This window comes from Sitophilus oryzae, unplaced genomic scaffold (genome assembly GCF_002938485.1).
Source record: "Sitophilus oryzae breed Bouriz unplaced genomic scaffold, Soryzae_2.0 scaffold_1498_pilon_pilon, whole genome shotgun sequence".
NCBI classification, from domain to species: domain Eukaryota; kingdom Metazoa; phylum Arthropoda; class Insecta; order Coleoptera; family Curculionidae; genus Sitophilus; species Sitophilus oryzae.
The window spans coordinates 1596252-1613159 of record NW_022146167.1 but is presented as its reverse complement, the minus strand read 5'-3'; the positions used below and the strand labels follow the sequence as shown (position 1 = coordinate 1613159).

General features: G+C 35.0%; 1 protein-coding gene across 3 annotated transcripts in view; it reads right to left on the bottom strand.

The window, feature by feature from the left end:
• LOC115877712 (glutamate receptor-interacting protein 2) overlaps positions 1 to 16908 on the bottom strand; it is a 291983-nt gene that overhangs the window by 173217 nt on the left and 101858 nt on the right. For all 3 annotated transcript variants that reach the window (XM_030893991.1, XM_030893989.1, XM_030893990.1), the window contains 3 exons: positions 16516 to 16728; positions 16167 to 16318; positions 13491 to 13640 (listed from right to left, as the gene is read on the bottom strand). In XM_030893991.1, the coding sequence (XP_030749851.1) occupies positions 13491 to 13640; positions 16167 to 16318; positions 16516 to 16728 (515 nt within the window). The remainder of the gene's footprint in view (positions 1 to 13490; positions 13641 to 16166; positions 16319 to 16515; positions 16729 to 16908) is intronic.

The window sequence follows — 16908 nt, the reverse complement described above, 5'->3', positions numbered from 1 at the left end:
AAGTTTTTGTGTAAAATATAAAAAAATACGAGGAATACAAAAAATACGACTATTATCACAGCTTTCAAAATAATACGAACAGGCTTTTCTTCTAAACTTTTCCGCTTCGCTTGATTATCGGGAAACCGTATTTTCCAGCCTGTCAGCTGCCTATTTAATATTTGTACTTTACCTATCCGATGTTCCGGAAAACCTCCCCACCGACCCCCACCCCCTGCGGCGGAAAAATCGTACGTTTTCCATCGGTTTTCCGAAAAGACGAGTCTATTTGGGCGGATATCGGAAAAGCTTCGGCGCTCTTCATTGTTTGTGTCTATTTTTGTTTTTGTTTTTTTTGTATTTTCCTTTATTACGTTTCCTACGGCGAATGAGGACGAAGCAGCAAGAGAGAATAATAGAAAAAAAACGAGAGGCAAAAATGAAATAGGAAAGATACAAAGATACGGAGATTTGTGTGTATTTATTTTTGTTAGTTGCGTTGGTTTATAATCTCTCCCAGTTTTCTGTGGAAATGCTTTAAAAAAAAAAGGCTGGCTGCGTTAAAATCTTTTTAAAAGGTTTTTAAAATCTTGTAATATCTATGGTACAATTATTATAGACAAAAGCTTTAATAAGAAGAGTACGGTAAATCCGTTGAATATAAAGAGTAAAAGCAAGAAATACCTGGTGTTCCATAAAATATAACAGTGCACTCTGCAAGGACCTGAAGTGCGATTCTGTAAGATCGTAACATGAAATTTCTTGCTATAGTCTGTGAAACGAATAACTTTGAATTTGACAGTTGCCGCGGGCTTTTCTAGTGTTAATTTTATTAGGTTGGTAATTTTATTAGGTTAGCAATGCCGTCTCTAATAGAACAGCCTCGGAGCGAGATTTATGACGTCACGCTAACATAATTATTCTTTATATTTGACTATGGCTGAAATCGTGCTCCATAGTCAATGTAGATAGTTTTAGTGTTAAGAATAATAATTTTAAAAAATATGTGGTCATCTTTTGACAAGTTTATATTAGTTTATTAATTGCAGTAAACATTATGTGGTGTGTGGTGTGAATATTTTATATGTAATTTTTTGGATTATATTCGACACTATTTTTTTTATCTGACACAACACTGATGAAGGCTATAATGTTAGCCAAAACGTTTTTTTTAACCAAAAAAATAATGAAAAACGAAATGAAAACTTAATCAGCGTTTTTTCCGAACCTAAATACCAAGAAAATCAAAAATTTTAGAATAATTTTAGATGTAAAATGACAGCGATCTTTGTTTCATAGCCATCGCTGACGCCTTTTTTCTATGATATTGTATTATTTGCAAATATAATTTTTCGAACATTGATACTTGCAAAATATATATATAAATTTTGTGAATGCAAATAATAATACATCACTATTAGTAGATATTGAATGTTTTCTGTTAAATTAGATCGATTTTCAAACCTTAAAATTTAAAATATATTTTACATTTTACCCATTATCTTATGTACCTATTCATTATTTGTATATTGTAAAACATTTGCTGCATTTCTATGGTTCATAGTTTATTTGCCAAAGTATTTATTACTATTACTATTTATTAACAATTATACAAAGATATACAATATTATATTTTTAGTCGTATTTTGTAGCCTTGAAAAATGAAATAAAATTTCCGAAAGCTTGGCGTATGTAAAAAATTGTTTAATTTTTGCCTTCAGACCGCTATCCCCAAGAATTTTCTTCTAAGTTTTTGTATTTATTAACTGTATATTATGTATATTTCATGTAAACTATATCATTTTTAAAATACAAACCAAAAATACGAGGTATAATTATGTTTTCCATGTATTCTACAACATATTTATTAATCCGTAGTATCTAACTAGCGTGACGTCATCAATCTCGCTTCGAGGCTGTTCTATTAGAGACGGCATTAGTCTGATATTTAGAAATGTCAAAAGCTGATGACATTTTACTTTTCACAATTATGACATTTCGTGTTGATTTTTGCAAGAAGTGGAAGAACTGTCACTTGTTTTATTATTTTCCTTTCCTATTTCACGAAAGTAAAAAGAGTTACCTATCTGATTCGTTCAGGCCAAGTTCAGGCACTCAATTTAAAGAATATCAGTAATGAACTAGGTCATTAACTTAGTCAGAAAAGTTATTGACTACTAGTCAGTAACTTTTCTAACAGCGGGATTTTATATTTGCCATGTTGGTAAAAAATAACGGTCAAAATTCAAAGTTATTCATTTTATAGACTATAGTGACTCGCTATTCTTATGATATTTTTCGGATATACAGGGTGGCGCCTTTCATACGACTCGGAGGCACCAAGGAGAACCGTTACCTGACCCTGTATAACTACTAGGGTCCAATTTTAATTTGATTTAAAGTACAAAAGTTATTTTAACTACATATTAGGTTATACCGGGTAAATTCCAATTTAGGTAGCTTTTTATTAATTAAAAAATTAATAGCAAATTTCATTTCAATACAAATTGTCGTTCTCCTTGGACCCTGCGCGTCGTATGAGAGGCGCCGCCCTGTATAATATAATTTTACTCGATTTACGAAATTAGCCTACTGATATTTTCATCCCAACCAATAAAAAAAATTCTTGAAATTTTTCCGGAAACTATCATAACCCGAACGCGGTGTTCGGCAAAACTCGGCAAGAAAGATGTTAAAGAGTCTTGCTATAGTAATGATAAAATTTAAAACAAAATTTTCTTGACAAAATTCCAATGAAATGCTTTTCTTGACTTTCAGTACTTTGTTTGTCGTATTAAGCTCTGTACTGGAAACCTTATCCTGTCAAAATAACAACTTGTAAATAAATCTAGCAGCTCCCAGAACAAGATTATTTATCATTTCCTACGCCATCAGACAGGAGACGTACTAATAACGAGCGTAATGATTTAAAGGGCAAGAAATTTCGACTTTGCCGCCATAGAGCGACGGACGGCTCCAGTTCTCCTCCAGCATGTGTTTTAAATTACGATAATTGCGAAAATTTCCCGGGCGGATGTTATTAATCGCTATAAAATCCATCTTCCCTTTTGATGTGCCCGCTAATTTCTGGACGCCACAGGACGTTCTTTCTGTTCGCCGTCTCTATAGCGCTCTTTTCGCAGTTTAATTAAAATTATTATCCGGCTGTCAACGGACGATGAAATATCTATTTTCACCGGCTATTTTCAGATTCGGTTAAATATAAGTAAGATATAGTGATTAACGTGTTTTGAATTTGTAGTGTTCTAAGCTTCAGGTTTTGATTAGTGATGGGTTGTTATTTAACTATCTGTTATTTTATAACAATTATTTAGAAATAACATAACGCAACCGTTACTACTTCTAAAAAATAACAGATATAAAATAACGACACGTAGAGATCGGCCGCTCGTGAAACGAAAAGCGAAGTCGGCGCTCTGCACCGCCCCGAAATTCTATGCTGCTCGAAGCAATTCCAAAAAACAACTAGTATGGATGGAAAACATGTTATTTCGTCAACCATCGATACAAGCGGCGAGACAACGGACAACCTGTGCGGACAACGGAGTGGGGAATGCGCTACGGCGAACGTAGCTGCTTCGGTCGATCCCGTCGACGGTCGTATTGGGCCTACAACAGCTTAAAAATAATAGGATATAAAAGAAGCAGGCTAGCGATTCTGTCAAACATATTTTCTGTCTAGTGACTCATCAATCGTATACAAATAGCATAGGCTAGACAGGAAATTTCTTGCTACGGAGCTTACAGGATCCCACCGCAGGTTTTTTGAAACAGTTGCGGGCATAACGCCTGGCGGTAGAGATGGGCAAAAGTAACCGGTTTTTTGAATAACCGGTATTTTCCTCTAAAATAACCGGTTATTTAAAGGTAGTTTTTTTTTCACCAGTTAACCTAATAACCTTGCATTACGTTCAATAACCTATAGCCGGTTATTTTTTAAAAAATCGTACTTATTTAAAACAAGTAACAATTAAATATTAGCTGTTTGAATGGTAAATTTCGAAGAAGCGAACGGCACGGATCTTCCAGATATTGCGACGATAACGGGAGATCCCGCTCCCGCTCCCAAAACGAAAATATATGACATCAAACATCAAATGTCAAAATTAAATCAGGCATCAGGCGAACCCTGATGATAATAATCAAAACAACGGCCGAATGGCCCTGACAGGTCAGGCCGTAAAACAAAGTACTAATGGCATAGACTACTACTAGCCACCAGCTAGGCAAGTGATACGAACCTAACTTCAAATAGATTCTCTAAATTCTATATTTAAATTTTTACCAACTTTAACGGATTTTCAACGGTTCTTCAAAAGTTTTCCATGGTTTCGCCCAGTTTCACCCACGTTTCACCGTAAATATATTTTATTTGTAGTTTGAAGTCTCTCTTGAAGCTTAGACTAAGAATACAAAATTGAAGTTCAAGTAATGAATGAAGATAATCTTTCATTATTTATTCATTTTAATCTCTTTATTTTTCTTTGGTATTTGATTAAAATAAATTGGTTGTAGATTGTAGAACTTGTGAGTTGTGTGGTTTATTTGAACGTTAAGTAATTACTAGTTTTAATATCATATCCATGTCTAGTCAAAAAAGTGAGGTTAGCATTTTTATTTAAACTCATTTTGTACATATACATACTTACATTGCTACAATCTCTATTTAATCATGCGATTTAACTAAGTTTATTATCTAAATTTGAAGTAGACCTATGGTGTGTAGAGGTAAGTAAACCTATAGGAAAACTAAATATTTGGTTTTGCTAGGTTAGGTTATTTGAATAACCGGTTAATTTGTGTCGGTTAATTTTGTCAAGTTATTTTAGGCTAGACAGGAAATTTCTTGCTACGGAGCTTACAGAATCCCACCGCAGGTTTTGAAACAGTTGCGGGCATAACGCCTGGCGGTCGAGATAACAGGAGTGGGAAAGGAAGGCTGCTGCATCGGTCGATTGTCGATGGAGGCTCGCAACGGGTTGGAGAGAGTCATTTTAGATACGTTGTTTTCAACCTGTTACGAGCATAACAAGGTGGCGGTCGATATAATCGGAGTGGGAAAGGAACGCTGCTGCATCGGTCGATTGTCGATGGAAGTTCGAAACAGGTTGGAGAATAACGCCATCAGTTGTTTTAGATACATTGCTTTTCAACCTGTTACGAGCATAACGGGCGGAGGTCGAGATATTATGGCGCTGTATGTTTCTGTACGTTATTAAGTTTCAATATTTAGGTATTTATTTATTCTGAAAAATTTTCAGAATAATATTTTAAGATCTTTTAAAAATGTATACAGGGTGTTTTGAAAAATCTGGTCATGGATTAATCACGATCCTGCTTAAAGCCCTTGACGTAAAAAGCTGATTTTTGGAAAACGGATTGACTTTAGGGTGTAGAGGTTCGATAAGAAGATCTTCGAAACTCGAATTCTAAGGGGGTGAAACCACCCTCAAATATTAGAATATTTTTTATTTAAAAACCGCAGAGTTTTTCGGAAAAACTCTTAAACACGTATATTTTATTTCGTTGTTTTACATATTTTAAGATTTTTTAAAAATATATACAGGGTGTTTCATAAAATGTGATCATTGAGTAATCACGATTCTGCTTAAACTGCTTGACGTTTAAAGCTGATTTTTGGCAAACGGATTGACTGTGGAGTGTAGAGGTTCGATAAGGAGGGGTTTCTCGAATCTCAAATTCCAAGAGGGTGAAAACGCCCCGCAAATATTACAATATTTGTTATTTAAAAAACGATTAGCCTTTCGGGAAAACGCTTGGAGACGCATAATTTATTTTGTTTTTTTACATATTCTGAAATTTTTTAAAAAATAATACAGGGTGTTCCAAAAAGTTGAGTAATTGATTAAACACGATTCTGCTTAAACTGCTCGACGTATAAAGCTTATTTATGGTAAATGTGAGAAAATTTTATCCAGTTTGTATGTTAATAGAAATTCTTGCTTTGCTTTATCATCACCATTACAAATTATTAATTCGACGCGAACGATGTCGCGGGTACACGCTAGTTTAAGTGTAAAATTAATTCGAACTCTAGTGTGTAGTTGGTTTATTTATGAAGAATATACTAGACATTTTCTTATATTGCTATTTTTTGACCGCAAATGGTAAAATTATAACTAAGAGCTTCTCGCCCGTCGAGTGAGATGCACCCTGTTCACTACTACGCAATTCAGGATCTACGCCGATCGAGGGGCAAGGCGTAGGTAGATCGGAATGTATACGTATAGACGAGTGGCGGAATTTTGGCTTTTTTATATCGCAATTTGTAAACAGCGCTTATTTGTAAACAACGACCGTTTTTAGAGAGGTATTTTAGATAACAATCGATATTTAGAAATGTTTTGACACCCTGGAAATACTACCACCGAGTATGTCATTGTTGCAACTTGCAACTGCGTTAATACGCCTGGCGGTGACCGCCTCATACTCTTTCAGATATTTAGCGATAAGATAAAGAAACCTATTATTTTTAAGCTGTTATTTTAAGCTGTTTTTTATAAATAACTATAACAGTTTCAACTGTTATCTAAAAATAACAGTTTTGCCCATCACTAGTTTTGATAACTAGTTATTGAAGTTCATCAAATGATAAAGATCTACTTACAGTTAATCGTCAAATTAAAAATATCTAGGAAAATCTTTGTCTTGAGTTGTGGGCAATCTTAATAGTATTTTTAAGAAAATCTCCATTGAATATTGCTATAATATACTGGGTGTTCCATTTAAAATAAAAGAGTAACTTGCTTTTAAAAGTGACGAATGCTTAATATAAATTTTGTCACACCCTATACAAGGTGCTACAAATTCGTGGTACAAGCATAGGTATCTCGGAAACCTATCTCGGAAATGTGATGAATAGACGAATAGTGTGGAAATGACGAATAGTGACGATGAATAGATTAAATATTAAAAGAAACAGAGCCGGACTTGAAATTAGTTTAAATAAATTGTGTTTAAAAGCGAGAAACAAAAAAAATATTAAGTGTGGTAGTAGTCATGGGGTCACTTGAGACAGACAGCCACTTCCGGTCCAGACACCGAATTCCAGGAACCCAATCAGATAAGGACATATAAAATACGTTAATAAATAAGGATAAACAGGTTTGGGCGGCGGTGAACCCCTTTAAAACAGAAATAAACAGGTTTGAACAAAAAATGAGCAGGTCTGTTATTTTAAACTAAAAACTGTTCAAAGCAGTTCAAAAGCGGTTCATCGCGGCTCAAACCTGTTTATCCTTATTTATTAACGTATTTTATATGTCCTTATCTGATTGGGTTCCTGGAATTCGGTGTCTAGACCGGAAGCGGCTGTCTATCTCAACTGATCCCGTGACTACTTGTGGTATATTATTGTATTCAGGAGACCGAATTCTTTCAAAAACTGAATGAAAAATGCAGGTCCGTATTTAAAAAACTTAAGTTGATCTATGTATCTAACAAATTATCAGATAATTTGAAAATCTAAAAATACTGTCAGATAGCCCTGATAAAGTGGCTTTGAGAATGTGCAATTAATTTTTCTAAAAAGTAACGACAGGAAAAAATTACATTTATTTTCAAAAAAATCCGTTTTTTCCATATCACTTGGAATCCTTGAAATTTTTAAAACTCTTTTAATGGCATCGTTACTGAGATACCAATGCACGTACCTAGAATTTGTAGCACGCTGTATAGATTTTCGGAGGGGGCAATTTAAAAATCAAAAGTAGTAGTCATTTCTGGTGAAACAGGAAGTGACCAAAAACGATTGAATACATCGTTCAATCCTAATTTATGTCATATACTAACATACCAAATCTCTTTTTTTTTATCTGAAAAAATGAAATAGTTATAGGGATGAGCCACTTTCGAGACGCACTCGGTATGGTCCACTGTGTATACCGACTAAGAAATTAAACGCCAAAGCACTTTTTTGTAATTATTTCTAACTAGTTTTCTCCAAGTTATTTCCAAGTAGTTACCCACTCTAAAATAATCTGCAAGAACGTTTCCCATTTCGCTTTTCCAGTACTTCTAATCGTTTTCCCAACGAGTTCGCAACAAAAGGCAAAATATAAGCGGAGCAAGTAGGAGGCTAAGCACAATGGCTTACGTTTCATCTGTTAAAGCCATTAGGAAGTTCTGCTCAACATTTCATTACGGGATTTGGCCTAATTTAACTGGCAGCGATTTTGCCGGCAGAGACTAAAATGGCGAAATGAAAGCATAAAAGGCATAATAGATAGTATAAGCGTCCGGCTAAGCTTTTCTCCCATTTTAACAATTATATTTCCAGAGGAAAAAGACCATCATATTGGGATAAGACGGAGTAAAGGTGGGCAAAGATTGAACGAGTCGTTCATTTGAACGAGTATTAAAAATGAATCGTGAAAATTAATTCATTGCTTACAGTTCATTCAATTGAATCGTGGCCAGCACGGATCCGTAAAATTTGAACGAACGAATCGTAAAAAAGAGTCGTAAGAAATGAATCGGATCACAATGCGACTTGTTTCTACGGCTTTTTAGTTCAAAGCAAATATATTATAAGAATATATTGCTAGTGCCGCATTTACACAATGAGTGGAAAGTGAAGCCAAATATACAGGGTGGTCCGAACTGTATTCCGGAAACTTCGGCAGCATATTACACGGCGTAGAAGTTTCATTTTTATTTCGATTTTTTCCAAATAATTTCTGAAGTAGCGTCAATATTTGCATAAAAATTGGGATCTGGAAGTTTTTTGACACGAGAAATTTGATTTTGAGGTCAATATGATTCCTACTTGTAGAGGGCGTCACCTACATATTTTTTAACTGGTTTGAAGACTAATAACTTTGTCCGTATAACGTTTAAACAATATACATGTACGACGTTTTTTACGTATAGAAGGTCTCTTGGTAAAAATATCTACGAGTAATGGTTCTCGAGATATTTGGAATCAAAATTATCAATACCTGTCATCATTGACATACATTAAACATGTTGGCTAAATAGTTATCAGACTGAAATCATAAATTTGAAATGTTTTTTATGTCAAAAGTACAATAGAAACTGTTTTATCATCATTTTTTCGCAGAAGAATTTATGATTAATTTAAAAAAATAAAAATTTCCCAAATTTATTATTTCAGCCAAACAATTATCTACTCAACGTGTTTATTTTTTTGTCAATAATGACATATGTATTGACTATTTCCATTCTAAATATCTTGAGAACGGTTTTTTTTTTTCCACAATAAGGGGCCGTCCTCTGCCGGAAACACTGCGACCTGTGAGGTCTATTGTGTTTGTCCCCTTTCTATATCTGCACCCATTCTCCTATCCCTGTGCCCTGCACTAACTTATGCAGGTCCTTGATAGGATGGGAGCATAGTTCCTCCGGTTCTAGCCTAGCTTTCCCAAATAAAAGTGTCGCTTGCGACCAGAGCCTCGCAGTGACATATTATGTGCTCCGCTGTTTCAGGATCTTTAGCGCAAAGTCTGCAGCAAAGACTTCCTTGATACAGATTGAGCTTGTTCAGGTAACACTTGACAGCCATATGTCCTGTCAAGAGGACTGTTGTAATCCGCAATTTATTCCTGCTAAGCATTAGCAGTTCTTTTGCGGTTTTGGAGCTAGGTCCTTGGATAAAAGCCTTGCTGTGCCTGTGCCCGTGTCGGTTTCTCCAGTGGACATTCTGCTTTTTCCTGATCCAGAGTTTTAGTGCACTACGGGCCATACATTTGGGTATTCCCAGTACTGGCTCTGGACCAAGATAAGATGCCGATGATCCTTGCCTAGCTAGCTCATCGGCTTTTTCGTTGCCTTGGATGCCGCTGTGGCCCGGCACCTAGAATAATTTAATTCTGTTCCGTCGAGCCATAGCTTCCAGTTCACCTAGGCATTCCCAGACGAGTCTCGACGATACCTTTGGGCTCATAAGCGCCCCAAGTGCCGCCTGTCTGTTTGAGCATATATTGATGAGCTTATCTGAATAAGCTCTTCTATTGTTTTCTTTCGCACATCGTAGAATGGCGAAGATTTCTGTCTGGAATACGGTTGAGTCTTTACCCAAGGAAAACGATAAACTTACCCTTGGTCTTTCCCGAAATACTCCAGCTCCTGTTCCTTCAGCGGTCTTTGACCCGTCTGTATACCAGGTTAGTCCATCCTGAAGGAATGTTATATCTGTCCACATTCCTCGATCCATTTTGTTCACCTCGAATGGTTTGTGATAGTGATAAAGAGGGGTCATTTGGTCCGATCTTATTTGGAGTAGAGGTCCTCCGATAGGATTTCCCATCTTTGAGTGTCCTGTTTCTGTCCTATTTCCCAGAGACAAGACACTTTGTTGTCGATAGAGTCCCATTCTTGCCTCCGCCTGGATCACTATGTGAAGAGGCGGAAGGTCCAGAAGCGCCTCCATTGATGCAGTGGGCGTTGATTTCATCGCCCCTGTTATGCTCAGACAAGCAAGTCTTTGCACCTTGCTGAGGCTGAGCATTGTTTTGAGAACGGTTGCTCGTCGCGATTTTTACCAAGAGACATTTTTTACGTAAAAAATCACGGAAATGTACATTTTTTCACTCAGTAGTTTTATACAGGTACCGATTAAAAATTATAACTCTTCTAACCAGTTAAAACACATGTAGGTGGCGCCCCTTAAAAATAGGAGTCATATTGACATCAAACTCAAATTTATCATGTCAAAAAACTCCCAGACACCAATTTTCATCCAAATATTGGCGTTACTTTAAAAATTATTTGGAAAAAATCGAAATAAAAATGAAACTTCTACACCCTGTATCTCCGAAACTAAGCATTTTAGGACATACATTTATACAAACTTTTTTACTTATTTTAATCATGTGTAGAAAATCAATGTTCAATCCCAAGTAACATTTTAAGTTCCTTTAGGTTATATATCCTCAAGGTTAGTTATATAAAGGTTTAATAAATGTCTCATTGGTATCGTACAGTGTTTTGATATATATATATATATATATATAAGTGTAGCGGTTGGTCACTTATCACTAATAGTAACCTTAAAATGTTGTTTATCACTTTCCTTATAAAACTAGAGGTTCTTGTTACTAAAGGTTTTATAGTACGGTTTTATAAAGGTGTTCACATCTATTTTATATAACTTCTGGTATTAGGTGTTACAAAGGTACGCAAGATATACACTATATAATTAAAGGTGTTATTAAAACCATTATGTAACCAATAACATTACAAGTTATATAATTGTTCCCTCAAATCGTTTTTTTTTGCACCTTTCAAATGGTTGTATGCTTTATATAACCTGTAGTTGCCGAATATCAAACCTAATGACATAACCTCAAATTTTTAATATAATCAAAACAAATAATATATTAGCAGGCAAAACAATTCGGTATAATAATAAATAATAAAAAAAATAAACTGGACAAAACACAAAAATACATCTACGTTCAAAAGGAAGGTTCTTCAGAGTTTAAAAAAAATAGGAATAATCCAAACCTCACTCAAACTACATCTACCAATATTGAAAGTCAACATGCAAATTTACCGTCTACAAGCAGAGATCAGGATCAACCTGAGATATTTCCAACAGAAAGTTGCCAAAACGACCAGGAACAGGAAGATGCCTGGTTAAGGCATTAAAGAATGCATAACATAAGAGAATGAGCTTTGCGCTTTAACATTACATTCTGCACTTAAAGAGCTTTTTTCTATAGTCAATTCATTCATAACTGTTGTACCAAAGTACCAAAGGACCCTAGAACTCTTGAAAACTTCTACCACTTTAAATATAGATCAAATTGGACCAAAACAGTATTATTTCAATTTTATGAGGTTATGTTTTGTTTTCTGCACATTTTCTGTCAAATTGCTGTAATGTCAAACCTCGTTCGCAGGGAGTCGCTACAGTCGACACCTCGGGTTACATAAAGGTTTTCTGGGTGACTAAAAGTAGCCATAAGCACCCCGGCATTTATAATGGTGATTTGTATCACCTTTAGTTGTATAAAACACTAAAATTGGTGTTTTACATAACCCAAACTCATTTACGCAACCTTAACCAAATTTATATAATGGTTGATGAGTATGTTATAGACCCTAAAGTAATATATAGCACTTTAAATATAATGGACACCATTATTGTTGATGTCTTCATTTTTGGCTACAATGAGTATTTCTAAGATAACGTTGAAAACTGGTACAAAACAATATTTTGGCCAGTTGCCAGTTATGTCTATGTATTAAAAAGTCGTATGTTCTATTATTTAGATTAATAAACTTGACTTCATTACAAAAATTTTACCATATTTTTTTTGTTTATAAAAAAATCTAACAGGCAATTAGATGCATATGAAAGCATCAGAATTAATAAATGTAAAGATAGTATGAACAGAGTCAACGGTCCAATTCCTTCAAGTTCTTTGTTCCTACTACTCTAGAGGCGGAAATCTAACTGTTACGCTCAGTTGGCTCTGACTCGGTTGGCCAGATTTTGCCACGCCCACTCGGTGCCCACTGAGCGAGTATATAAACGCTCAACTTGTAGATATGTACTTTAGTTTATAATCATCTGCTGATGATGCTAACATGGTTAGCGAAACGCGCGTCCAGTGTAAAAGTAAAAGTGTTTTGGTGTATTGTGGTGATTTAGTGTTTTTATTTTCCTAAAAAAATCTATTAAATAATTCTGCTTTTGGGGGCGCATGTGTTTTTTGGAGGTAAAATTGATTTTCACACAGTAAATTTAATATCGCATATGTATTTAGTACTCTGGATAGGCGCAATAGATGTTACTAAGCCAGTAATTTCTATAAAGTCATTTGCATAACGCAAACGCTTTTGTAGACTATGACAGGGATGGCGTCATTTTGTCTCTTTTGTTTCTGGTCTGGATTATCTGCGTAGGACAACTTGGAGCAATAAGATTATATCTGCTTTTTATGTTAAAAAAGAGGCAAATATTAAAGTAGTTAGTCAGAAAGAAACAAGTATATTTTCAAAAAACGCGCATGCGCGATATTTCTATGGAGTTAGTCTCTGGGAACCTTCTCACCACCACTATATAACTATTATATACCCTTTTTCAGTTTTATAGCGGTAACTGGATAGGATATATAGTATAAAGGTGTTGAGAAAGTTTTCAGGACTTTGGTTGCACACCTTGAGTGTTGAGGATTATCACAGGAACAGTTATAAAAGGTACCGTTTAGGGCATATAAGTGTTATATAATGGTTACCAATAACTCACGACAACCATTCTGGATGCGTTTAGGTTGTATAATATGGTGTGTTGGGAAGTTTCCTAACACACTTATAAAACAAAAAATGCTTCTTGGGATATGTAGAAAGCAGTACTGAAAAGTTCTAGAAATCAATAATTGATTTATATCTTTACTTTCTTTTTTTTTTTACTATCTTTACTTATATTTATATCTTATCATCTGTAGAAAAAAGTCAATACTAAACAAATACGGTTTTTGAAAAAAATATACACTACTAACCTCCAAATTGGCTGCGACTCTGAGCTTTTTGGATAGCATTGTAGGGTAGTACTTGTAGTTTGGTAGCTCTGCGAAGTAGTTTCTCTGCATCACCGGGACTACCGTTCCAAGAGTCCAAAGGTATTTCGTCAATGGCCAAAATTTGATCCCCTAGAATGAAACATAAGAATATATTCTAATGATCTAGATATTATTCTTTGTTATTAATTTTAGTGGGGTAAGAAAATATCGGATATCGTGAAAAGAAAAGCCACTTGGCATAATGCTTTGATTTTAGTCGGCGTTAAAAATGCATTTAATTGCGTGTCATGGGAAATAATTATTAAAGAACTTAGAAGATGGGGCATAAGTGGATATTTGGTGAACATAATAAAAAGCTATCTTGATAATAGATTTATAGTTCTCAATAGAGAAGATGAAAGAGAGGTATTCGGTGGCGTCCCACAGGGCTCGGTGCTGGGGCCAACTTTGTGGAACATATTATACGACAGTGTCATGGAGCTTACTGTATCAGATGGGACAGAGTTGATCTGTTACGCCGATGATCTTGCTGTGATAATAACAAAAAAAACTAAAAGAAACAAAAAAATAAACGACCTCGACCTAATGCAGACTGTGGATGATACACTAAAGATCATAGCCAGATGGATGCGTGAGCACAGACTCGAAATAGCTGTGGAAAAAACAGAGGCGATTTTACTGAGCCGCAAGAGAAAAGTTGACCATATAAGGTTTAATTTTAAGGATATAATAATAAATCCAGTAAAGCAAGTCAACTACCTTGGATTCCACATAGACCGTGCACTCACGATGGGCCTGCACTCAGGTGCCCAGAGACAGTTTGCCAGATATTATGGCCAGAGAGTTGTATTAGCCACAAATAAAGTTTGTATACTATCTTGTATATGATACCAAAAACTGAAGTATCAGTAAAATAACAGCACACGATAGGTAAATAATAACACTAGGGAACATCAATTTTGTTGACTTGGATCTGTGATCTGTTTTTGACTAATTTTTGGTCTCTGAATTTAAAAATAAGTTCTTAAGCTACAGCATATCCCTCCTTTTACCTTAAAAGTGCACATACAAAGGGAAATAAGGTAAGATCTGACCAAATAGATTAGAATATTTTATTCATACAGAGGTTAATATGTTAAAAGTTAAATTGTGTTTATACAAAAAATAATAAAAAAAGATATTATGGTAAAAATTTCCTCTTATAGCTTTTCCTGGAGTGTTCAATTTGTGGGCATTCCCGCTTGATGCCCCAACAGTAGTAAGCCATCATACTAACATCCCATTTGCCTTGATATCGCGTCTCCATAACCTTCAGATCTGGGTGAAATCGCTCGCCTTGTTCATCACTAACAGCACCAAGATTTTCTGGGAAGTTAGCAAGATGGCTATGTAAAAAATGCACTTTGATGCTCATGTTGCAAGCAAGCTTTTTAAAGCTCTCCAAGAGTTGTTCAACAATTTGACAGGGCTGCTTAGACACTTACGACGAGAACTACCAGAGGCAGACATAACGAAAATCTGTAGTTTGTGTATAACTAAAATCTAAATACGGTTTATCATATGTAAAGAGAAAAACATAGACTCCACTTTTAACCACTTCGGACTTTTACTTCACTATATGACAGCGACACACACCCGCGTACTTTAGCATCTCCTGCGTAACCAGTGCGTAACTGACCGAACTAGTTACTTGTGTCTAACCCCAGCAGGCAACTATTAAGCCCGACCAATCACGTTAGAGTTTTTGACAAACACCCTCCAAATAACCACGCTAACCAACCTGATTGGTCAAGCTTAATAGTTCCTTGCTGGGGCTAGATACTTCCGAATTAGTTTTGGATGACGCAACGTCACTCACGCCCCAAGTTGAAGAAGGTTCACCGTAATCGCCGGTAGGAGAGCAGAAGTGACTTCTGTGATTCGCATTCAATCCTGCGAAGGGTAGTGGCATGCACAACAACTGTAGGGAAAAAACTTGACGTGATAGGAAAAAACTAAATACAGTTTTGGAATTAGCATGTCAATTTACTTATAAAACAGCTTAAATATCGAACTCAACAGAAATTGTTTTTCAAATTGTTCCCCAGTGTAATCATATTGAATAATTATATTGATAAATGTAACAATAAAAATGCAGGAAGTTGCTTGAGCTTGAAACACGGCCTGAGAGCAAGAAATCTTTTTATACCTTTTTTTGATATATAGTGCTTTTTAAAATAAACCCTTGCTTGTGTTGTATTAACACATACTGTAATTGTTTTTAATAAAATAACTCGATTAGATTTTCTTAATTTTATAAAGTTTTTTTCACAATATTTTGAAGTAATCACCATCAAATTTTAAATATATTAATTTTCTGCTATGCGTTCCAATTGTACCAACTTATTTCTTTGTAAAATAAAATAAACTACTTTGAAAATAAAATGACAGACATCTCTATCACTGTCAAGGATCTTGTCGTTGGGTAGACTATATTTTTACTTTTTCAAGCAAACATATCAGGGGAAAGTTTACATTATTTTCGTGAGATTTAGTTAATCTCTCAATAACACTTCGCTATCAGTAGGTAATATTGTAAACGAAAATAAAATGGCGATTCATAGTATTTTAATTATTGTATCTCTGTTTCATATAGCAAAAAAAAACATAGATTACCTATTGACAGTGCTCCACATCTGTCAGCGGTACTGGCAGGTACTATTCGATCTACGTAGAAACCAACTGCTAAGATATCATCTTGAGATGACTGGGCGTCCAATAGTGAACTGCAGTTCGTTAGTAGTAGACCAAAATCTTCTTCTACTTGTCTGAAATAACATCAATAGTTAATTTTTTGACCATTATACATATATAGTATTTCTTAAAATGTAATAAAAATTATTGGTAAAAAGATGTACTCTTAAAAGGAAGGCTATGTTACCTCTCCCCATTCTTCCAATTTTCTTATTATTTCTCAAAATATTCTCAAAATATCTTCTGCTTTGTATTTTTTTGAGGTATTTACCTGTCAATTTCAACCAATAGAGGCCCACTGGCATATTTAACTGACTCCATAACGCTGACATCATACTCAATGGTTAGGGTAGACAGAGCCAATCCATGGGAGCTACAACCTGCGGTTTCTCTCAAGATTTGTTGGGCCTCCAGTAAGGTTTTGTTGATGAGCGAGTGACGATCTACTTTCAACAGTCTGTCACCAACTCTTATTAGTCCACTTCTGTAAAAAAAAATGAATGAAAGACTACTGTAACCAGTAATTTTTTAGATATTAGTATGTAATACTAATATCTACTATTGTTCTTAAAATTTTCATAATCTTCCAGATGTTCTAGAATTTATTAGATCTTCTAGTAGTGTATTTTTTAAATTAAAATTATGTTAAGTTTCATCAAGAAAA